At 44.6% G+C, this 25,473-nt stretch overlaps 1 protein-coding gene across 3 annotated transcripts; it reads right to left on the bottom strand.

The window, feature by feature from the left end:
- Nucleotides 1-588: 588 nt before the first annotated feature.
- Nucleotides 589-24,332, bottom strand: S100A16 (S100 calcium binding protein A16). Of its 3 annotated transcripts, none has more exons than XM_089483258.1 (3): nucleotides 24,224-24,332; nucleotides 3,433-3,656; nucleotides 589-1,096 (listed from the first exon to the last, which is right to left on the bottom strand). In XM_089483258.1, the coding sequence occupies exons 1-3, from the start codon at nucleotides 24,228-24,230 to the stop codon at nucleotides 932-934; spliced, it is 396 nt and encodes a 131-aa protein (XP_089339384.1). In that variant the 5' UTR covers nucleotides 24,231-24,332; the 3' UTR covers nucleotides 589-931. The 3 variants fall into 3 exon arrangements, with proteins under 3 accessions (XP_089339384.1, XP_089339385.1, XP_089339386.1); XM_089483259.1 differs by lacking the exon at nucleotides 24,224-24,332 and adding an exon at nucleotides 12,482-13,049; XM_089483260.1 differs by lacking the exon at nucleotides 24,224-24,332 and adding an exon at nucleotides 4,415-4,546.
- Nucleotides 24,333-25,473: the final 1,141 nt, after the last annotated feature.

Raw genomic sequence — 25,473 nt, 5'->3', positions numbered from 1 at the left:
TGACATGTATCCATCTATCTGCTTCGCATGCATTCAGATGGCTGTGCATTTTCGGCATAGGGAGCGTGAATCGATGCAAATTTGAGCTGGAAAATGAAGACAATTAATTGTCGATGCGAATGTGCAAAATGGCACACCAATGTACATAGTACGCTTATGTGCAGACTAACCCTAGGAAACAGTGCAATGGATTAAAATTACAGGAAAAGAGATTCCACCTAAATATTAGGAAGAACTTCCTGATGGTAAGAGCTGTTCAACAGTGGAATACGTTGCCTCTTAGTGTGGCGAAGTCTCCTTCTTTGGAGGTTTCTAAACAGAGGCTGGATGGGAATGCTTTGGCTGTGAGTTCCTGCATGGCAGAGGGTTGGATTGGATGACCCTTGAGGTCCCTTTCAACTCTACAATTCTATTATTCTATGATCTTATAGCAGTAACATGTGCCAGGGTTTTGCACTAAAAGAACTACTAAAAGAAATGCATAGACGAGAAGGAGATGCACCTTTGCTGTGATCCAGTTTTTATCCTCCTGCAGCAATGAAGGCATGAAATGTGCTTGAAAATAAAATCAAAGGACTCTGACAGGGCCATCTGATTCCAGATTTTATTGCAATGGCACTTGCAATTGGACAGTTTTGGTATTCACTATACCTGCTCCCAAGGCAATATTGCCAACTGTCAGAGGGAGCAGGCGAATGGACAAACCATTTCCGTAGATGAGTTCGCATTTCTCTCTCAGATTTGACAGAGAGGGAGAAGATCAGTGGTATGGGCCACGGATGCTTGTCAATGGCAGGTGTCGCGTGCCATTCATCCAGCGGCGAGGCTGAAACAGTGGTGAGGTTTGGACAGGAAGAAAGTATGCAGGGAAAGATACAGAGATCTTGGGAGTGGTAGAAGCTGACCCTCTTCCTTGGCCCTTGGAGGCCGTCTACTTGGTGAACTTCACGCTCTCCTCCTGCTGACGGATCAGGCATGAGATGGGACTGGCGATGCCTCCGATCAGGTTCCAGTACTCATGGAAAGAGATGCGTCCATCCTGGTTTTCATCTAGCTCACAGATCAGTTTGTCAGCAGCATGTTTGTTCTTGGTGTCCTGGAGCAGAAAGAGGAGGATGAAGGAAAGCATTAGAGGAATGGAAACCATGCTTTATGAGGAATGATTTAGGGAGCTGGGTATGTTTAGCCTGGAGAAGAGAAGGTTAAGGGGTGACATGATAGCCCTGTTTAAATAATAATAATAATAAATAATAAATTTTATTTCTACCCCGCCCTTCCATAGATATGATCAGGGCGGCTTACAAAATTATTAAAACATTCCAATACAAGATAAAAAATACAATATAACAGTTAAAAACATTAGTACAAAAACGGAACAGGAAGACAATAAAATATACATGTCAGGGGCAAAGAGAAGAGAGAAGGAGTTTACAATGGTCCAGAGTCGAAAGGGAAAAGGAGAGCAGGAAAAAACAGACAGTCTAAGGTGGAAAGGCCAGCCGGAATAGATATGTTTTCAGCAGTGTCTTAAAGACAGCTAATGAGGCGGCGGAGCGAAGCTCTGCAGGGAGCTTATTTCAGAGAGAAGGGGCAGCAGTAGTAAAAGCCCTCTGTGAGGTCCGCATCAAGTTGGACCTAGGGACCTCCAACAATTTGGTCCCGGAAGTTCTGAGCGTGCGAGGCGGATTATGTGGGGAGAGGCGGTCCTCCAAGTACCCTGGGCCCAAGCCATTTGTCAATGGCAGGTGTCGCGTGCCATTCATCCAGCGGCGAGGCTGAAACAAATACTTGAAGGGATGTCATATTGAGGAGGGAGCAAGCTTGTTTTCTGCTGCTCCAGAGAACAGGACACAATGGAACAATGGATCGAAGCTACAGGAAAAGGGATTCCACCTCGACATTAGGAAGAACATCTTGACAGTAAAGGCTGTTCAACAGTGGAACACATTCCCTCTTAGTGTATTGAAGTCTCCTTCTTTGGAGGTTTTTAAACAGAGGCTGGATGGCCATCTGTCAATGGGGATGCGTTGATTGAGAGTTCCTGCATGGCAGAATGGGGTTGGACTGGATGGCTCTTGAGGTCTCTTCCAACTCTATGATTCTATGATACCATACTTAAAGATAGAGAAGCCATCGACACACAATCTCATCTTTCGTTTTGATTCCTCACTGTAGTGGGGAAAGTGCTACTTCACTTCGTTTAATTATTGTGCATTGGTACATTCTATTGCTCACCATTTATCTCCAGTGTTTCTCTGAAAGAGTAGATATGTACTGCATATACTTGTGTCCATCAGTCTGGATATTTTAGTCAAATTGACCCCCAAAAATGTATCCATAACTTATCAACGGGCCATGGCCCCAATCCGGGGCATGCCGCCCATCTGTATAGCCCCTATATCAGACTACCTCTCTATTGTGCCTTGGTGTGGCTGTTTCACTAGTGCCATTCTCTTATCTTTGTTCAATGTTTTCTGTGGTAGGATAGACAACTCTGTGGAGGCCAAGGATTAATTCTTCCACCCCAACCTCATCATTCCCAAAGCAAGAACAAATACACTGGGCCCTTGCCTTATGCGGGGGATCCGTTCCGGACCCCCCCCCCGGTAAGGTGAATTCCGCCTATGCTCAAGCCCCATTCATTTGAATGGGGCTCGTGCACAGCGGCGTGACGGCACAGGAACGTGTGGGGCGCCATGGGCGCGTGCCCCATTCATTCGAATGAGACATGCCGCCCCTTGTGCCCCACGCACTTCCCACGGCTTGAGAGCGTATGCTCAAGTCCGCGTAAAGCGCACCCATGTATAACATGGGTGCACTGTACCTTTGTTTTCCTGATCAAATTCATCAACCCATTGGCATGGAAATCACCAGCTGCCTCTGTGTGACCCCTGTACTCACAGGGGACACATTCCTAGACTTAACGTGAATAGTGAAAATTGCAGATAATAGCGAATCCTATATTTCCAATGGAAATTGACCATGGAGTTGCACTGGAGGACTTCCAGATCCCTACTGAGTTGTTCTCTCTAGGCATCTGGAGGCCCTCCAACACTACTCCATGGTCAACTTCAATCAGAAATAGAGAGTTCACTATTATCTGCAATGTTCTGCTGGAAGTTGACCATGAAGCCATGCTGGAGGACTTCCAGATGTCTAGAGAATTGTTCCCTCTTGGCATCTGGAGGTCTTCCACTGCTACTCTATGGTCATCTTCAACCAGAAATATAGTCTTTACTATTCTGTACAATTTTCTACTGGAAGTTGACCATAGAGTCATGCTGGAGGGCTTCCAGATGCCTAGAGGGACCATATTTTTTTTCAGCTGCGCCTAAGTGAAACTGGTTCTATGGACAGGGAAGGAATCGTATTGAGTTTGCAGTGGTCTCACTCAGTCAAAGACCATTTCTTGCTTCCTCCAGTTCTCCTTACCGTGAGCATGTGGTTGAGTTCATGGCTCAGCATCTTCCGGAAGTCCTTCTTGCTGATGCCCTGCCGTCTCCTGCAGCAGCATCCCTTGCCGGCGTACTTGTCATAGTTCTTGACCAGGGTCTGGATGGCCCATTCCAGCTCAGATGGGTCCCCAGACATGATGTCACAACCTTTGATGCCTCCTTTGGCGCCTCCGCCTCCTTTGGCTCCTCCTTTGGCGTCTCCTTTGGGAATAAAACAGAAATGTGTCACTAATGGACATCTCCTCTCGGCTGATGCGTAAAACATGCACCTTGGGATTTAAAGTTTGAAATATCTAATGTGAGACACCCATAGGCTCACAATTTATCCATAATAGACCAAATCCTAAACTGAGACTTAAGCGAGCTTACAAAAATTAAAAGAAATATAGCTGGCCTTCCTTATCCACAGATTCTTTATCCAGCAATTCAGCCATCCATACCTTTAATATAGGTTCAATATGACATCCCTTTCAAATATTTAAACAGGGCTATCGTATCACCTCTTAACCTTCTCTTCTCCAGGCTAAGCACCCCCAGCTCCCTAAGTCTCTCCTCATAGGGCTTTATGGTTTCCAGACCCTTCACCATTTCCGTGACCCTTCTCTGGACATGCTCCAGCTTCTCAACATCCTTTTTGAATTGTGGTGCCCAGAACTGCACATAATATTCCAGGTGAGGCCTGACCAAAGCAGAACACAGTGGCACTATTACTTCCCTTTATCTATATATAGATTTTATGATGCCTTTAAGACTAACTGAAAGAAAGTAAGAAGTTGTCAGCACTCCCTTGGTCTAGACACTATATTTCTGTTGATGCAGCCTGGAATCGTATGGAATAATTCTAGGAAATGTAATCTGGGGAAAAATGAAACTTCCAGACCCTGGTTTCCATTGAATTGTTCTTTTTTTGTTCAGTGCCTCGACCTTCCTCCACTGCGGTTAGTGCGGGAGGAACGTACCCCAGCGTCTTTGCGGGGTGTTTCTTTCGGTGCTCTTCCGCAATCTGTCCCTCCTTCCTTCTTTACTGGATCAGCCGAACGCCCCCGCAAGCGCAGAAAATGAACATTAATTATGCCATCGGAAGGTGCTCCGCCTAGACTCAGCCAAACAGGTGCTGGGAAGAAACCGTCCAACCTGTCGCGGGACGTTCCTCGTCGGAAAGGAATGTGCCGCCCTCCTGGCAAAGGTGTGGCACCAAGCCAATGCCAAGGACGTAATTATACACCGTCTCATTCCTCTTGCCACACAATGTGTTGGATCATTTGTAAAAGAAATGCTAGCGTATCAAAAGCCTCCCCTTCCTAGCCCACGTTCCTCTTTGTCCTGGTAAACCAGGACTTGGGTGCGGAAAGTGGTGGGAGGCCTGGGAAAAGCGAGGAGCCACATGGCGGACTGGAAACAAAGCGGCGGCATGCTTCTGAAGCTGCCCAGATGGGCAATGCCATTACTATTACTATTACTATTACTATTATTTATTTATTTATATCCCGCCCTTTCCCCAAAACAGGGACTCAGGGTGGCTCACAACATTAAAAAAACCAACAGTACCATTAAAAGCGTACAAAAATAGTACATTAAAATAGAATTGAATTATTACAATGGTCCCTTCCATTACATGGGGGATCCGTTCTGGAGCCCCCTTGCTTAAGAGAAATTCCACATATGCTTGAGTCCCATTATCCACATATGCTTGAGTCCCATTAAAGACAATGGGGCTCTGGCTCATGCCTACGGCAGTGCGCAGTGGCGTGCGGCGCTGCTTCTTCCGGTGCGGCTTTCAGCATATGCTAAAAGTAATGGATATTGTGTCTGCATATATTGTGCCTGCATATGTCGCGGGCGCACTGTACAATATTAAAACATTTCCTGGACATGCCTTCTTGGGAAGACGTGAACTATCACTCCAAATTCAGAAACAACTCTTTATTTTTGCTTGTTTGTTACATACTGTAGATACTGTGCAATAGCTATTGCTATCAGTGGTTCCCAACCATTGGTCTTCCAGATGTTTTGGACTCCAGCGCCCATCATTCTCGACTGTCGGCTAACTTGGCTGGGATGTGCAGTTCAAAAGAATGGGAGGACCAAAGCAACAGCGATAGCATTTGCATTTCTATACCACTTAATAGCAAACTCAGCACTCTCGAAGTGGTTTACAATCCGTAAGCCAAAGGTTGGAAACCACTGCTGTAGATCAGTGGTTCCCAAACTTTGCTCCTCCAGTTGTTCTGGACTTCAGCTCCCAGAATTCTTAACTGTTGGTCAAGCTGGCTAGGGCTTCTGGGAAACGAAGTCCAAAACTCTTGGAGGATCAAATTTGGGGATCAGTGCTGTGAATGGTCAGCTTCATGTGCAAAATTTTGTTAGAAACCAACCCAAATCCAGAAATAGTGTCCAGGGATATATTTTAACCAGGCCTGAGTGAAATCACTTTTACAACATCCAGGACTTTCGGAAAGTTACTTTTTTTCAGTTACTGGGGGTGCACTTGACAAAATGAAGGCATTACCCCCTTCTAGGCATTTTCCCTTCAATCCCCAGATATCGAACATTGCAGTAATTTAAAATTTCAGCGGAGGTATCAAATAATAAAGGGCAGTTGTTTAATGGGTTTTTGGGTTTTGACATTTTATATTTATAGCTTTTAATATTGTTGTACTGTTTTTAAATTGTATTGCTCTATACTTGTTGTTTCCTGCCTTGAGTCCCTATATGGGGAGAAAGGCGGGATATAAGAAAACAACAACAACAACAATAATAATAATAATAATGTGACCCAGGGAATGCAAACATGGGAGATTATCACCCCATGGCCAATTCATCAACAAGTGCGCTTTTGGATGGTAGCGCAACAGTAGCGCTATAGTGATAGTTATTTTCACATGGTGGTGCAGTTGCTCAACAACACAGAACCTAATTAATTGCACAATTGCATTTCGCACACATACATGAATGAATCGCTTTTACATTCTGGATGATAATTTTGGGAATGCGCTGTTTCAATGCTATGACGCATGTCTGACATTAATGTTTCCATCAAGCGCAGAATAAAATTAAAGAAAACATTTAAAAAAACTTTGCCACATTAATTATATCCGGTGCAAACAAAACCATGCCCCATAGCTCACAACAAGACCGAAATCCACTCTGAAAAGGATCGTAGCAATTCCCCTTCCATACCCAAATTCTTAGCATTGCGGAAAAAGCAATATTGAAAATTCACACTTTCTATTGTTTGTGGAGGTTTTCAGACGATGGGAAAAACAGCGAGTAAAAGGGATTATCCTACGAAAATCGCGCCAAGTCTTTTTGGACGATGTCGCATGCATCCCGGACTGCTCCCACGAAGAACCCGACATGCGCCGGCAACAACTAATTCATGAGTAACTGGCGTGAATGAGTTTCCAATAGCGCAATTGAAGCATGGTTACACAAGTCATTTATCAATGACTTGGATGACAGAATTGGGGGCATACTTATCAAATCTGCAGATGTCACCAAACTAGGAGGAGTATCTTACACCCCAGAGGACAGGATCAAAATTCAAAATGACCTTAATAGATTAGAAAGCTGGGCCAAAGCTAACAAAATGAAATTCAACACGGAGAACTGTAAGGTACTGCACTTAGGGCGGAAAAATAAAATGCACAGATATAGAATGGTGGACACCTGGCTGAATGAAACTATGTGTGAAAGGGATCTAGGAGTCCAAGTAGACCACAAGTTGAACATGAGTGAACAGTGTGATGCGGTAGCTAAAAAGGCCAATGCGATTTTAGGCTGCAACAATAGAAGTATAGTGTCTAGATCAAGGGAAGTCATAGTGCCACTATATTCTGCTCTGGTCAGGCCCCACCTGGAATATTGTGTCCATTTCTGGGCACCACAATTAAAAAAGGACATTGAGAAACTGGAGCCATGTGTCCAAAGGAGGGCGACTAAAATGGTGAAGGGTCTGGAAACCATGCCCTGTGAGGAAAGACTCAGGGAGCTGGGGATGTTTAGCCTGGAGAAGAGAAGGTTAAGAGGTGATATGATAGCCCTGTTTAAATATTTGAAGGGGTGTCATACTGAGGTGGGAGCAAGCTTGTTTTCTGCTGCTGCAGAGACTAGAACACAGAACAATGGATGTAAGCTCCAGGAAAAGAGATTCCACCTGAACGTGGATTCGAACCCTGATCTTCAGTCCTAGTCCTACGGTCGAGCCACTATATAGTGATTCCCAAACTCTGGCCTTCCAGACGTTTTGGATTTTGGCTCCCAGAACCCCAGACTGTTAGTCAAGATGGCTGTGGCTTCTGGGATCTGAAATCCAAAAATATATGGAAAACCAGTGTTTGGGAATCACTGCACTATACCATGCTGGCTCTCATCTTTTAAACGGTTTTAAGTTCGCGTGATTGTTTAATTGCCTTCCAGTTTTTGTACTCTCCATTGTCTAAACTGTATCTGATTTATCTTACATTGGCTTAAATTCTATTGTTTTTTGTAGGTATTTTGGGCTCTGTGGCCCTGTTCTAGAAGAGTTTATTCCTGATGTTTCGCCAGCATCTGTGGCTTTGCAATCATCAGAGAATGCTGGCATGGAAGCGTACATATACCCCACTCTCTTCCATGCCAACATCCTCTGAAGATGCCAGTCACAGACGCTGGCGAAACATCAGGAATAAACTCTTCTAGAACATGGCCACAGAGCCTGAAAACCCCACAAAGAACTATGGATGCCGGCCATGAAAGCCTTCAACTTCATATAAAAAGGAGAGTTTGGAAATATACCCAGTTTGACTATAACCCCCAGAATCCCTGCCCAGAAAAAGGACTTCTCCTCTGCAGCAAGGCTGCAGTTAGAAACTGGCAGTCTTTCTGTGCAACCAGGTCTGGACACAAAGGGATCCCACTTTCTTGGGATCTCCGTTTTCATTTTCAAAACCGGACATTTCTGGTCCTTAAAAGGCTGTGACGGAGCTAGGCTTTCACAGGCATGGAAAAGTCTGGAAGCTGGAAGGAAAGGGGGAGGTTGGCTGGATTCCCAGCACTCAGGGTGTGGAGCCTTGAGCACAGCGCCTGGCTCATGGGTTGCCCTTGTCAACCGTAGAAGTGAATGAACAAATAAACAAGTGTGTGTGTGTGTGTGTGTGTATTCCATGCAGAATAAGCAAAGGTGCACATGCTGTGTCTGTTTGTGCATTTTAAAATCCAGGGCACATAATGTAAGAACAGAAAAAGAAGCACTTTTCTGGATCCAGTGGAAGGAGCATCAGTTTCACATCTTGCCAGAATGGAACTGTCGCTATGAAAACAATGCATAGGATACAAGCAAACCCCTTTCTACAGTGTTTTTGTGGGTTTTTCGGGTGATGTGGCTATGTTCTAGAAGAGTTTATTTCTGACGTTTCACCAGTGTCTGTGGCTGGCATCTTCAGAGAATGCTGGCATGGATGAGAGTGGGGTCGCACAATATATATACCCCACTCTCTTCCATGCCAGCCACAGATGCTGGCAAAACATCAAGAATAAACTCTTCTAGAGCATGGCCACATAGCCTGAAAAACCCAGAAAAAACTATGGATGCTGGCCATGAAAGTCTTCAACTCGACAAAGCCCTTTCTCTTTTGCATGCCCCCATTTTCAGAGGCGTCTTGTCTTTGCGTGAGAGCCTTCCATACGCTCCAGCTTTTCCATCTGGGAAAGGACAGTCTCATTTAGTCTCACTTTCTCAACTGTCTTTGAAATGTCCTGGCTTCTCTGTCCTCCTCCTGCTTTCCCCCTTCATCCTCAAATGTACGTCAGTTACTGAAAGCTTGACTTCAAAATGGAAATGTAGCTTAAACGTATGGTCAGCGCGAGCATGTATGTGCAATCTGTGGCCTTTGGCCATACTGGTTAAGGGATTCTGTTGTAATACACACACACACACACACACACACAGTGGGTCCTTGTTATCTGCTGGGGTTTGGCCCCAGGATCCCCCGTGGATAACAAAATCCGTGGATGCTCAAGTCCCATTAAATATAACAGCACAGCAAAATGGTGCCCCTTATATAAAATGAAAAATCAAGCTTTGCTATTTGGAATGTATACTTTTTTGGAATATTTTCAAGCTGTGGATACTTGAATCTGTGGACAAAAATCCATGGATAAGGAGGGCCGACTGTATATACACTCATCCCTCCATATTTGAGGCTTTGACATATGCGGGTTTGATTATTCATGGATTTGATCAATAAGTTCTCTCTAGAAATCTCTAGGTCCTCCAGTGCAATTCTATGGTCAACTTTAACTAAAAGTCGCACTGAGAGACCTAGAGATTCATAGAGAGGATACTCTACTAGGCCTTTGTAGCTCCTCCAACACAGTTCTATGGTCAGTGTCTGTCGGATGTTGACCCAGAGAGTCGCCCTGGAGGACCTAGAGATTCCTAGAGAGGTGTCCTCTCAGGTAAAAACATGATGTTTTTGTTATTTGCAGTTTTTTCCATATTCATGGAGGTCTTGTGCCCCAACCCTAGCAAATATGGAGGGACAAGTGTAAGTGTGTGTGTGTATATAGTGAGAAAGGGAGGAATCTTGCCCTTTCCAGCAGGATCAGGCAAAAGCAAACAGCTATATCCTTCCTCATAAATAACTTTTGCCATCTTGACCACTCTCTGATGCATCCCTGTTTACATCTGGAAATGTTGGGCGCTATGACCTTTTCCACTGATCTAGCCTGACTAACAAGGACAGATCCTGTCGGATCCAAGACCAGCTCCAACATAAAGGCTATGAAGCAGTGGCCTCAGGCAGCAGATGCGGCGACTCGGTGGCAACAAGGCGTTGGGTGAGAGAGATCTGCGCCTTGTGGCCCCAAAGCTAGCCTCCTGTTTTCAGGTCCAATGAATCATGTTAAAGAAAATGGTGAAGACAGATGCACCTGCTAGTCCAGTCAACTATTATAGATCCAGAATGGGAGAAGGTGCCATCTTGGTGCTTTGATCAGGTGGCAAACGGCCCATCTAGATCAGCATCAGTTTCACCAAAGTAGGAAGCCAAATGGTAGCCATTTTCTACCTGCCGTTTGCCCCTAACACCTTGGGGGCAATATTTCGCTAGTACACAAAATTGAAAGATGTCTCAGCTTTTGTGATACTAATCGGCCATAAATCTTGCTTAAAATTAGAGAGCTCTTGTAGCACCTTTGAGACTAACTGAAAGAAAGAAGTTGGCAGCATGAGCTTTTGAAGACTCAAAGGTGCTCCAAGATCTCTCTACATACTGACTCCACAGACTAACAGCGCTATATCTTTGAATCTTGCCTACCATTGTTATTTCTGAAGTCTTCTAATCTGATGTTGTCGTCATATAAAAAAGTGTTCCAAGGGGTATAGCTATGGGGTGGCAGCGGCACGGTCCCTACATATTAGAAATCTGTCCCCAATGAAATTTTCTTTCCATCACCAGTTTCGACCATTGCACTCATCATCATAAATAGTTAAAATGCTTCTCTTTGCTTTTTCCCCGGGTCACTTTGCTTGCTCCTTTTCCTCAGGTGCCTAAATTATACTTTTCTCAATGCTCAGCTGAAATTTTGAGTTAAAGCAATGTTAGAATCGATTATAATTTATGGAGGAGGGGGACCTAATTCTTATTTGGGGGCAGTGCCCTTATTCTTACGTTTGTATTTGCACCCCCAGTATGTTCCATTTTTATGAGACGTGCCAAAAGAAGCCTCGGCGTGCGAGGAAGAAGTAATGGGGAGCGTGCCTGTGGTGCACGCCCTGCGCCAAACCATGGGCACCGAGCCCCATTACTTCTAATGGAGCTCAAGCATATGCATTTTTCCCCTTACGCAGGGGGAGGTCTGAAACGGATTCCCCGCATAAGGGAAGGGTGCACTGTATTATATATATATATATCCCCAGAATCCTTTAGCCAGTATGGCCAAAGGCCATAGATTATACACACACACACACCATATGTTTGCCTGTTTTCAAAAGGATATTGAAAATACTGGAAAGTTCTGAGATTGTAGTCCAGTAATACAAAAAGTCCGGCTTTTCAAATTTGGCGAGCCAAATTCATGTTTGTTTGTCTCATTGGCAAAAATCAGACTATTGTGTCCAGAATCTGGCGAACTGCTCTTCAGAATCGTATGTGTTAATCCCACATAACACACAGTGTGACTTTTCCCGTAAAGGCTCCATTGTTTTTTTGTTGCTTGTTGTGTGCCTTGTTTGCTCTTTTAACCCCGAAGGGGGAAATCCTTCTACCAAAGGAAGGAAATGGTCGAAAATGGGGGAAATCCTCTCCAAAATGGCCCCAGAGATTTTTTTTAACCCCTTAAATAGTAAGATTCTTTGCAATGCATGATGTGCAAAAAATATTGTTGGCAGCTTCTTTTGCAAAAGGGAGGTTGCTATTTCCCCCAAAGGTAAAATGTTACAGATCATGTTCTTACTCCTAATGCATTTGTTCCAAGCTCTAAATTTGGGTGTCTCCCTCTTTGGGCATTTTAAGTCTTCCTATTGTCCCTCGATTTAAAAACCTGTGATTTACAATCTTTTATAAACCAGTTTCATGTTCCCTTCCCTGTGGCATGGGTTTTCTTTCCTAAGATCTTCCCCACTGCTCTGCAAAAAAAATGCTTTCAGCAACTCCGACTAACTTTTGGGCACCTAAAGCTTTCTCCTCCTGAAAAAACACAGCTGTTGCCTGAATTTCTCTCCTAAAAAGTCGGCCACATAAGATAATGTTCACCACCATCATGCCAAGACCATATAATAATCCATAGAGGAGCAATGCCACTGTCTGTCTATGTGGTCAGATTAGGTCTCTTGGAAACTCTTGGAACGGCTGCGTATCCAATCTCACCGATTTCTTTTCCTTCCACGGAAAGGAACTGAGGACTAGCAGATTAAGAAAACCCAATAACCCCTTGTTCCCTGGATTTACGACCAGCAAAGAAACCCACAACTCCAGCCACCTTCTGACATGCATTACTCCCAGGAGCTGAGACCTTTCTTGAAAATGAGAATGACAGCGATTTACCTGACGCTGGTTCTTCCCCGGTGGAGACCCTCTTTGCTGGAAAGAAGTTTAAAACAATGTTTAAAAAATAGTTCAAGAGACAGATCCAGCTGCTCAGAGGAGTAAGGTTATCCCAAAATGGTGGTTCTGGAAAGCAACCTTCAGTCCTTTCGGGGCGGACTTAAAAATCACAGGATGCAACGCCATCCACAGGAAAAAAACACATGCCAGGAGAAGAGGTTGGGAGCTGGTTACATTGTTTTACTCAGCATTTTTGCAACCGACGGCCTTCCAGTTCTGGATCTGGAAAAAAAACAGCTCCACTCTTTCTCAATCCCTGTCTCTCTCTCTCTTTCTTTTTTCTCTCTCTTTCTATCTCTCTTTCTCGCTCAGTCTTTCTGGTCTCTTTTACATTCTGGGTGGACAACCAGACAATGATCCCACAGTGCCCTTAATTTGCCACAGTGCCGTGTGTGCAACAGGCGATGGCATCGTGCCACATGGACGGCCCATGAATGACCGGTTTCTTTGTGTTGGGTTGGCTCCTTTACAGAGTTTCCTGACCCTATCCACAGACGGTTGGACAGTTTTTAAAAAAGCATCCTGCAACACAATATACAATGCCCAACATATATGGATTTTGTTTTTTGCAGCTGCCCAGAAGGCATCACTTCCCCCCCACTGAGCTGTCCACTATAATTCCTCAGATTGAACCTGTCACCAGTAATATCTCTTGGCTCTCGTTCCAACGTGGCCAGAAGGCGATATGTATCTGTTATGGGTAGCAGCAACCAGTTGCTACTGTCTTTCATGTTGATGCAACACAGAGTGCTAAACATACAGGGAACACATGCAAGCGCCATTCTGGAAAGTCAGAGTTGACATCCTCCTTGTAGGAATTGACATTCCAACTCCTTGTCGGAACTGAGGGAGTTGACATTCTCCTTGTAGGAGAAGCCTCAAGCTAGTAGTACTATGGGCTTGCCTTCATGATTCAAACACTCCTTGTTCCATTTGAATGAAATGCGATCCTGCCACCTGCGATTCGGAGCAGCTTGGGCGTTTTGCTAGAGGTGTGTGAAAAACTCCACAAACTCTGTATTCACTTTGCAATTTTTTAAGCCAGAGGAGCTGCGTTATCGAGCGTGCGGACGTCCACCTGCTTTCCGTGGATTTGAACGCCTGGGCGTTTTCGGCAGAAGGAGGGCCAATAGATGTGAATATGCACAAGAAAGCGGAGACAATGAAACATCGATGAAAATGTACGAAAATTTTCAGACTAGGTGTAGACTAGCCCAGAATATCTCTTTTTGCATTTGCTCCTTGTGGCAACCCAGGATGACCCCAATATTGTGTCCAGTTCTGGGCACCACATTTTAAAAAGGATGTGGAGAAACTGGAGCGTGTCCAAAGGAGAGTGACTAAAATGGTGAAGGGTCTGGAAACCATGAAACCCTATGAAGAACGCCTTAGGGAGCTGGGGATGTTTAACCTGAAGAAGAGAAGGTTAAGGGATGATATGATAGCCCTGTTTAAGTATTTAAAGGAATGTCATATTGAGGAGGGAGCAAGCTTGTTTTCTGCTGCTCCAGAGACTAGAACATGGAACAATGGATGCAAGCTCCAAGAAAAGAGATTCCAGCTGAACATTAGGAGGAACCTCCTGACAGTAAGGGCTGTTTGACAGTGGAATAGACTCCTTCCTCAGAGTGTAGTGGAGTCTCCTTCCTTAGAGGTTTTTAAACAGAGGCTGGATGGCCATCTATCAGGAATGTTTTGATTGAGATTTCCTGCATGGCAGAATGGGTTGGATTGGATGGCCCTTGGGATCTTTTCCAACTCCACGATTCTATGGAAGGAAGACAGATAACCCTACTGTTCATCCTTTCTTGCATTAGTTGCATAGATTAGAGGCACCACATTTACTGACTCCATCGATGGCCTAGCTTCCAACGTTTGACAGATGAAAAGAAAGATGTGTGTGGCCAAACAACATCAGAGCGAGGTCAAAATGGCAAAGGAAGGAAGAAAGGACAAGAAAAGGGAGGCTGCAGTATTTTCCTTTTGCCAGAAGGGCAAGAATCCTCTCTTTCCTCTTCCTGACAGTAAGAGCTGTTTGATAGTCAAACACACTCTCTTAAAGTTTGGTGGAGTCTCCTTTGTTAGAAGTATTTAAACAGAGGCTGGATGGCCATCTGTCGGGGATGCTTTGACTGAGAGTTCCTGCATGGCAGAATGGGGTTAGACTGGATGGCCCTTGGGGTCTCTTCCAATTCTACAATTCTATTATTCTATGAAACCTATATCTGCTGTCATATCATTGTCTATCGAGAGCCTCAGTCGATATGAAATTGACAGATGCTCCAAAGCTTAGTGTTGTTTCAGCCGAACTTGGGGAGGTTACCTTTTTGGACTATGGCGTCCAGAACCCTCCAGCTACTTTGGCCCCAGAAGGATGCTAGGAGTTGCTCTTGCCATCCTAACAGCCAGCTCCACCCTGAGTAGGAATGCCTGTCCTTGCTTCTGTAGAGGGCTGACCTTAGATGCCCCTCTGGCAGGTAGGTGGGGGTTTGTGTGATGTGTCACAGGCATTGCATCCTTAACAAGTGACCGGCAGGAAAGCAGAGGTGGCTCCGATGCACCCGTCCTGATAGGAAACAGGGGCAGGTGCTGAAATGCTTGCCCAACCCCGGAATATCTGGTCACACCAGACCGTCCTAACTTGAGAGAGGAACATCCACAAACCTCAGTACGCTGGAACATCCTGTGGCTTAGCAATGAGAGAGACAGCAAAAACACAGAAAGCTGGAACACTCCTCTTAAAAGGAAATTAGAAATGAAGTTGAACTACGTAAGGAACCATAAGTTCTGAAGTGAGTTTGGCCACAGCTTCTATTGGCTAGCCTTGGCATGGTACATACCGCCCCGAAACAGGGGGCTGGAGGCATCCACTTTTTCTCCGGAGGGACACCACAGCAGCCAAACTGCGCTGTGTTCCTCTGTCCCAAAAAGCACCTGGAAAAACCGGGTTTTTTTATGGCACCCGGTGCACGTCATGAGTGTGCCATTGGTGTACCGATGATATAAGCGATGTGCAGCGAAGTCTGTACAGTGCACATCACTTACGTCACCATGGCGGCTCCCATGTGGACGGGACGCCACCATGCCACCGCTGTTACACACTAGGGTTCGGGAGCGTGCGGTTACTGTGTGCTCCTGAACTCTAGTATTGGCAGCGCATCCTTTATTGTACTCAGTGTTCCCTACCCACAACATGGGTACATGTTGCATACTGTTGTGATGAACTCAAGATGAAGATAGTTTTTTGTGGGTTTTCTGGACTATGTGGCCATGTTCTACAAGAGTTTATTCCTGACGTTTTGCCTGCATCCATGGCTGGCATCTTCAGAGAATGCTGGCATGGAAGAGAGTAGGGTGTGTGTGTGTGTACACACACACATACACACACACACATACACACACACACACTGCAAATAAAACTGCAAATAAAAAACCAATATTCTTTTTACCTGTCTAGGGATCTCCAGATCCACCAGTGCAACTCTGTGGTCAACATCTGCCAGAATTTGACCACGGAATCATGCTGGAGGACCGACGAATGCCTAGATGAGTGTTATCTCTAAATCCTCCAGTGCACCTCTATGGTCAACTTCTAGCACAATTGCCCTGGAAGACTTAAAGATTCCTACAGAGAGGACATATTAATCAAAACCGTAAATAATCAAAGCCGCAAAAGTCAAAGCCGCAAATGCGGAAGGCCAACTGTAATTCTTCATCCTGCATTTGCAGGATAATGTGGGCTGAATGATATGTCCTAAACCACTTTCTGGAGGTGGCCACTTTATTGTATCGCTTGCTTTCTCCAACATCACATTCTGACATTATTAAACTGCCCCCACTCAATTAAATAAATAAATAACATTAATAAATGTTAAATAACATTAATAAATAAAATATATGAGTTTAAACTAGTTAATCACTTAGTGATCTATTTTAGGTTGTATTTTTGGTGTAAAATATGAGACTTCAGGAACTTTCCAAAAGGTTAAAAATCTTTAACTTTTCGTAACATTTTGCTTTATGTGAGCCTTGTTCGATGCGTGATTTGATTTCAACTTACATGTAACTTGCATTTTGGAGTAATTTCCGACCTCAGTGCAAATTCCAATATGTTGAGGATTGAGGTTAGAGTTTGGGTTGTGGATATGGCTAGTGTCTAATATTCATTGTTGTCATGTGCCTTCAAGTCATTTCCAACCCTAAGGTAACCCTAACATTAGGTTTTCTTGGCAAATTTCTTCAGAGAAGGCTTGCTATGGCCATCCTCTGAGGCTGAGAGAGTGTGGCTTGCCCAGGGTCATCCAGTGGGTTGACATAATCAAGGTGGGATTAGAACCCTGATCTCCAGAGTCATAGTCCGAGACTCAAACCATTGCATTTCACTGGCTTTCCTAATAAACACTTCGCACGCGCGCGCACGTGTGTGTGTGTGTATGTATTCCTACAAAGGGAATGCCAATGTCGGCCCAAGGGAAGAAACCTCTCCCAAATGGTGGTTTCCCATCCAAATATGAACCATTGTCTTATCCATGGTATACCGATAGCACTATGATTCCACATTAACTGCCATGGTTGCATCCTGGGAATTACAGTTATCGGAAGAGTATATATCATCAAGCTATGGCAGTTAAAGCAGTGTCAAACTGCATTAATTCTGCAGTGCGGCAGCAACCATAGAGGTGCCAAGATGGACCGCAACTCCCAGATCCAGCACCGGCTAGGGGCTGCTGGGAGTCGCAGTCCAAGCAACAATTGTGAGGTATATTTGTTTATTTATTATATTAATTTGCATCCCACTTTTCTCCCCAAATTGGATGTATGTGATTTTAAAGGCAGGATTTGGTCCTGTCTTGTTTTTGATCAATGGAAAGAGGGACCAAGGAGTCACACAAATGGACAGATGGGGTGAATCTGCAAAACTCAGGCGTGTGACTTTTGCAGGCGTCGGTAGACAGAACAGATCAGACTGAACAAGTGTGAGCTTGCTTGCCCTTGTGTGATTTTTGTGGTATGGATTTCCCTCCCTTGCACCCGGCCTCCGGCACACACCTCTAACGTGAATTTAATATGTCGGCTGCATATGCTGTTCTTGTTCCCTATGAGAAATTACGATTTTGTTTGGAGACAGCTTCGTTTCGACTCCAACCTCAGTGATAGGGGGTCTCAGCTTAGAGATACTGTGACATATTGTGGGTTGCGACTCCCGGAATCCACCAGCCAGCATGGCCAACAGTGAGGGATGGTGGTGATTGCAATCTAATGGCATCCACAGAGTCAAGCTTTGCAACTAGGGCAACACAATATAAAGAAAGGGGGGAGAATAAACTTTCATAAAGGGAGAAATTCAGCATTGGTGTTAATGCTCCAAGATAGTCTACACCAGTGATTCCCAAACTCTGGTCCTCCAGGTATTTTGGACTTCAGCTCCCAGAAGCCTCAGTCATCTTAGCCAGTAGTCTGGGATTCTGGGAGCTGAAGTCCAAAACTCCTAGAACACCAGAGTTTGGGAATCACTGGTCTACACCAAAGCTTGGAGGTGTCACTTTTTGGATTGCAACTCCAAGAATTCCCCAGCCAAAAATGTCTAGAAATGAATCATCTTCAAAGTTTGGGATGCTGTCCATTTAGTGTTTAAGGTCAGGGCTGGGCAAAGGAATCCCTTCCCCATAGAACCATAGATTTATAAAGAGACCCATGGGTCATCTAGTTTAACCTCAGTGTAGGAACTCCAGCTACAACATCCTCACCAGGAAGATGTCCAGAGAAGGAGAACCCGCCACCTCTCTAGGACATTGGATCCATTGTCAAATGCAGATGCATGAGCTTAAACCTCTGGGACTCATGGCCACAAGGGCTGGGGATCACCCCTCTCTTAGGTGGCTTCTTTTTGTCATTACAAATTTTAGATTCATGGCTGCCTTCAGAGAAACGACCTTTCCTTTGTTTCCAGTTTCGTAGCTTATATGTTGATAGGGACTTCCATATTAGGTGACGTTGTACTGCTGTTCCCATCCTCCCCAGATAGCATGGCCAGTGATGCGGTCAATGGGGATTATAGTGGCGATCCAAGCCACCATTACTATGTAGGGAAGGAGGATACATAATTTCATTGGGGAGAAAGGCCCAAGACAGATGGGTGGGAAGCAGCGTGCCGGTGCCAATTCTAGGGATCAGGAGTGCACACCAGCCGCACACTCCCAAAACCTAGCACATAACAGTGGCGCCATTATGGCAGCCTCCTGTCCACATGGGGTCGCCATCATGATGTAAGCGACGTGCAGTTTACAGGCATCGCTGCACGTCGCTTACGGCACTGATGTGCCACAGTGCACCAATGGTGCACTTGTAACATCCACCGTGTAGACTTAAAAGAACCTGTTTTTTCCGGTTTCTTTTTGGTGCGGAGGGATGCTGCACAGTTTGGCTGCTGCGGTGTCCCTCGGGAACAAAAACGGACAGCTCCAGCTCCAAACTGATCATTGGCCACGAAAATGAGATGGAACTTCCATGTTGCAACATGAATGAAATAAATAAATTAAATAAATGCTACTTATGAAATGCGGAGGGGGTCTCTGAATGCAAGGGACTAGACTAGCGATCCCCAAACTTTGATCCTCCAGATGTTATGGACTTCAACTCCCAGAAGCCCCAGACAGCTTGGGCAGCAGTTAGGAATTCTGGGAGCTGAAGTCCAAAACATCTGGAAAACCAAAGTTTGGGAACTATTGGACTAGATTAATCAAGTGAGGCTTCTCTTACATTGGGCTCAAAGGTGTATTATCTCTAGCCTGAAAGCTTCCCACTATCACTCTCAGAGATTACAGATGTGCTTTATTTTGGACTACAACTCCCAGAATATCTCAGAATACCGCATGGCCATACTGACTGGAAGACTGTGGACTTGTAGTCCCCCAAAATAACATTTCCAAGATCTGGTAGATACCACAGTGACCACTCCAATCTTGGCCATAAGAAAATCCTTTCCTTGGAAAGGAAGCAATTATGGCACTCTGATCATATTTTAATGCACTTTTCCTTTTCTCTTATGAACCTACATATCCCAAACCTGAGCTCCACTGTTGCAAAAAATACTCCCAATGAATCCTTGAGATGCTAGGCATCCTGCCTTATGTCTTTGCCCTCCTGTGAATCCACTGCCTTCCTCCATTTTGGTATTTAGGGCTTGCCAGTCCCTTTTCATTTTTAGCCAAGTGTATTGTGACCGACATTCCTTTGCGGCTTGCAATCCTTCAATTAGTGCTTCCAATTTGGTCTTTGCAATGCAGCCCCAGCTGGAAGCAAACCAGCTGCAGACTCCAAACATACACCTGATAATAGAATGAGACTTTGAAGGCAAAAAATGTATATTATATTGTATTGTATTGTATTGTAACCTGTCTCGATCCATAGGGAGAGGTGGGCTAGAAATAATAATAATAATAATAATAATAATAATAATAATAATAATAATTATATACTCTTAACTGCAAATCGTAGCTGTAAGGATTATTTGGAGGCTGAGTCAACACATTTCTATTTATACTACATTAAAAATATTATGAACTAAATATTATATTATTATAATATTTAGTAGATTAATATTGTTATACTATATGATATTATTCAAAGATATAGCCACATTAGTCTGTAGAGTCAGTATGTAGAGAGACCTTGTAGCACCTTTGAGACTAACTGCAAGAAAGAAGTTGGCAGCGTGAGCTTTCATAGACTTGAGTCTATTTCCTTAGATGTATTATATTATATTATAATCTTATAATAATAATCTTATCAGCGTTACCAATGCTATCTTAAACTACAGTTTTATGGAAGGTGTCCATCTCATGGCCTGCGTTGTTGAAGCACAGAGGTGCAAACTTCATTTAAAGTTTCTCCTGCAATTTTGCAACACTTATCTGATATTGTCATCTTTAATTTTTCATGTGCCTATGGCTTTGTGACATAAATTCTATTTTTAAGGAAACCCCCACACGAAGAAGCTGTTAAGGGTGCATATATGATTCCTTGGAAAAGAGAAGGCTGGGTGTGTGTGTGTGTGTGTGTGTGTGTGTATTTGGGAAGCCCTGAATACATATGTGTCTGTGTGTGAGTATTAATCATTGGTGCTCACAACCACTTGTAAAATCCCAAACATGATGCAAACAGCAGGGCGTCAATGAATTAATGAGTCCAAAGCAGAAACTTTTTTCAAACAGCACTTTAAAATCTCTATATAGGGAACTGTAAAAGGAGCATCAGGGAGAGGGTCATACTGGAACGTGTTCCACTTGATCAACCAGAAGCAAACAGCATTAAAACAGAAAGCCTGAGCTAATAAAATTGTAGCCAATAGCCAGTATGGTGTGGTGGACTATGACTCTGGAGAGCGGGGTTTGAATCATGGAAACCCAATGGGTGGCCATGGGCAAGTCACACTCTCTCAGCCTCAGAGAATGGCAATGGCAAACCCCCTCAGAAGAAACTTGCCAAGAAAACCCTGCGAAAGGGTGCCATAAGTCAGAAATGACTTGAAGGCACACAACAACAACAACAACAACCCAATGGCACTAACACCTCTGAAGACAGGGTTAAAAAGACACAATGGCGGGATACAGACCGGCAAAATGTAGCGTGGCGGCGGCAGCAGTAGGATTAGGGAGCACGCACCATTCAGACACTCCCTAACCCTAGTACGTACTAGGGTTAGCCTAGTATGTACTGGCAGTGGCAAAATGGTGTTGCCCTGTCTACATGGGCGCCGCCATTTTGACGCGACGGCCGCTTAGCGTCCGCATGTCCCGGCATCATAAGGACGTCATGAACGTTTCAAAACTCAGGCCCAAATAGACACCAACATCTGTCTTCTTTCATTTACAGGGATTTGAAACCCACATTCTCAAAGTGGAACTGCATTGAGACTGGATTAATGCTCCTATTTTACAATGAGGGGCACCAAAGCTAATGGATAATAATAATGATAATGATAATGATAATGATAATGATAATAATAATAATAATAATAATAATAAATATTTATTTATATCCCGCCTCTCCCTTTTCGAGGATCGAGGCTGGTAGCAACAAAGTGCAAGTACAATATATAATCAAGTAACAAACACAATAAGAGATTGGCACAAAGTCATCCATGTCAAAGTTTTATTATTTCAACTTTTCCATTTCGCTTGCTATTGTTAAACTAATGAGAGTCAGAAACATTTATACTGATCATTCTTGCATTCAATCGCAATCAAACATCTGCTTGTTTGCAAACTTGTGCAAACTCCATTTTGTGATATAATTTTTGTCACCGACCGGAGACTAAAGGAGACTAAAGAAGCCTAAAGGAAGACAGATCCTTAGAATTAAAGAAGTTCAATCCTGGGAACTGGGTAAAATGCACCAAAACCCACTTCTAGTCATCCATCATTTTCTTAATTTGGGCATTACACAAACTTAGTGCAAGATAGGTGACATTGTGTAATGTCAGAACACCTTGCCAATTTATTGCAAGTTTGCCCGACCGGGAGAACCAGATTGGTGTCCTGCCTGCCATTAGTACGGCAAACCAAGTTTTACACTCCGAAGATCCCAGTTTCAACCACTGGCATTCCATGCTAAATGATGCTCAGGAAGCAGATCTATGCATCTCTTTTCTCTGCCCTTAGACCAGAGGTGGGCATCTGTGGCCGGTCTGGGGTCCACTTTCATCCCCAGAAGAAGGCACAGTTTTTTGGGAGTGCTTTGGATCAGAAAAATATCCTTGTGGGGCCAAATCTGGTTCTAGATCTGGAGCTGGACCACCTCTGCCTTAGAGGCATTGGAAGGCAAGCCAGTGTCAGACCAGCAGTTAGACCAGAGGTTCCCAACTTGTGGGTTGCGACCCCTTTGGGGGTTGAATGACCCTTTCACAGGGGTTGCCGAAGATCATCGGGAAACACATATTTCTGATGGTTGCAAGAACCGAAACCATTGGTTGGGGGTCACCACAACATGAGGAACTGTATTAAAGGGTTGCGGCATTCGGAAGGTTGAGAACCACTGGGTTAGACAATACAGAGCTAGAAGGACCTATTACCCTTTCCGAGGCTGATTTGTATGCCAGCTTGCCCAGAAAAGCCTTTGTGGTGGGTTGTGTTATTGTTGTGTGCCTTCAAGTCATTTCCAACTTATGATGACCCTAAGGCGAAACCTATCATGGGGTTTTCTTGGCAAGATTTGTTCAGAGGGGGTTTGCCTTTGCCTTCTACTGAGAAGGCATGACTTGCTGAAGGTTTCCATGGTTGAACTGGGATCCGAACCCAGGTCTCCGGAGACGTAGTCCAATGTACAAACTACTACCCTACATTGGCTCAACATCCTTTATGTCCCCAGTCCTTTTGTCTCTACCTCCTTGGCACCTCAGATATTGTTTAATTTAATTTAAAGTTATTTTAATTTGTTGCCTGGAGGATACTGGGAGTTATAATCCACAAACACTCCCCCCTCAGTCTCTCTGAAGGTTTTCCATCCAGAATCTACAATAACCGTGCCAAATGGATTCACTAAGATCCCGAAGTAGCCCCAGCTTTTCAAGATCTTAGCCGGGAAGGAAGAAACCCAGAGAAAATATTCCTCAGCAGCCTCCAGATGTCTTGGATTATAGCCTCCATCAATCCCAGCTGATCTCTATTTCCCATTCATTCTTGCCATCTCATCCCCAGTTCCTGGGAGTCAATGCCACTGTGCAAAGTAAGACTTAACCTCTGAGGAGATACTCTGAGGAGTACTGCAGAGTGTACTCGGTTGTGCCACTGAGATATCCTTCTTTCACCTCGATGTGTGTTTATATCTCAACATACCCAGTGGTCAGAACACAACAAAGGTAAAGGTTGCCTGTACTCTACCAGTTGGACCATTGTTGGCTTTCTCCTAGTTGGACTATTAGCCTACTTCTGACTGACCACTTGGACAAAGTATGCCTTTACAATATACAATTGTTGCATCCTATGCAATCCTGGGATGTGCAGTTCAAAGAAGCACTAGGGTGCAGTGGCTGAGCATTCTCAATCGTGAAACTACAGATCCCAGGATTCCCTAGTAGATGAGGTGGAATCACACCACTACAGCTGAGCAGCATGAAAGGGCCTTGGGTGTGGTAGATCCTGACTTGATCTGGTACACTGGGAAACTTCTTTTATTCTTATGCAAAAGTTGCACGCCTAGGGACCAACAGTAGGCCTTCGCCTTTAAGGCAGACAAATATGAGCCTCGTCTTGTGTGAGGATATTGCAACGGACTTTGGTGGACCTTGAGAAGTCCATTTTGCCATTAGATAAATCACAGAAGGCTAGAATCAGTTCGCCTCTGGGATGGAAGAGAGTCAAGAGCCAGAATCGAGTGAAGGTCGTGGCATTTCATTCCTTAAATACCTTCTATTTTAACCTTACTTTTCTATTCTCTCCCCTGTCATGCGCTTTTCTTGCACCCAGATTAGTTCTCTAGCGTGTCAGCTTTGCAAAATCCTTTTGCCCAAACTTGCAGGTACATGCCCTACAGCTCAGAAGCTTCTATACGCCATCCAAACTCTCCCATGAAACAACTCCTGCTTCCCATCAAAGGGTCTGCTTAAGATTACCTTCTCCCACCCAGTTGGTAGTTCAACATTTATGCAGATGACATTATCATATACCTCCTGTCTCCCCTTACCTTGCATGGTTGTTGTTATTGTAGGGTGGGGTGTGGGTAACCTGTCCCGCCAAAGACTTTTGTTCCCGTCTGTCAGCTTCTTTCCTGCTTCTGCCTTTACAGGAATGGGGCTATATGAGAGTAGACACCTCCCACTTCTTGCATTTAGCCAGCACCTGTGTCACGAGGCTGGGTTTGACTTCCATTTAAAGAGAAATATTCCCCCCCCCTTCTTTTAATGCTGGGGCGTTCCTTTGGGTAGGGCTTTGCAACTCACTGGCATCCTGGAGAAAGAGAGCGCGCATGAGCACCATTGCAAAATCGGAGCATCCCGCCCAGTGTCTTTCTCAGTCTTCTGCTGGTGATACAGAATGAGACAAGAGTATCGCCCACGTGTTGCTTTGGTGCGTAAGGCCCAAAGTATGGACAGACAGAGCAGACAACATGGATTCGTCTTATGCTCTGGCTTAACCCAGTATCCTATCTCTGAGAGTGGGCAGTGGTACCCAATGAGACAGAGGAAGTACTCAATGGCACAAGATCTCAGTGGCTAACTACCGCATATACTTGACTATAAGTTGACCCCATGTATAAGTCGAGGGTTATTTTGGGACCAAAATGATGGATTTTGATATGATCCGTGGATAAGTCGAGGGTAAAGTTTAGGGGCATGTAACAAAGGATGTAACGAACGAAGCAAAGGAAAACAATGCAAAAAATCAAAATTCCAGCAGGCATAACAGTTTGTGCTCATAATAAAGGCTGGAGGGATGAGAGACTAGAGCAGGATCAGTGCTTTCAAGCCAGGTTACTCTGGCCTGAGACAGACAGGAGCTTTGTGGCATGGCAGAGGCGATTCTAGGGTTAGGGATAGCGCACCAACCACACGGTCCCTAACCCTAGAATGCCAGGGTGATGGTTTCATGGAGGCATCCCATCCACATGGGTGCCACCATGATGACGTCACCGCCGCACAGCATCCACACATCGCTGCACATCAGTTACATCACAAGTGCACCAATGGCCTTATGCCATTGCGTACTTCCTTTGTCTCATTGGGTACCGCTGTCTACTCTCAGTGATGTAAGGTGGGCGCCGCAAAAAGAACCCAGAAGAACCGGGTCCTTTTTACCGCGGAGGGACGCCACACTGTTTGGTGGTTGCGGTGTCCTTCCACAGGTAAAATGGGTGAGTGCAGGCTGCTGTTTCAGGGCGGTCTGTACTGCCCCACTCTTGCCTTTCACCAGGGGATGGTTCCTTTTTTAAAATTT

This window comes from Sceloporus occidentalis, unplaced genomic scaffold (genome assembly GCF_023333645.1).
Source record: "Sceloporus occidentalis isolate IW3139 unplaced genomic scaffold, rSceOcc1.0.p SCAF_20, whole genome shotgun sequence".
In the NCBI taxonomy this organism is placed as follows: domain Eukaryota; kingdom Metazoa; phylum Chordata; class Lepidosauria; order Squamata; family Phrynosomatidae; genus Sceloporus; species Sceloporus occidentalis.
Note: the sequence above shows the minus strand (reverse complement) of the source record. Positions and strands in the feature narration are given on the sequence as shown.

What these genes read in the sequence shown, in the direction of transcription:
- S100A16 (XM_089483258.1), bottom strand. An exon ending in AACTCAACCACATGCTCACG is followed by an intron (nt 1,097 to 3,432) that starts GTAAGGAGAACT and finishes TTTCTGCTCCAG; the next exon opens with GACACCAAGAACAAACATGC.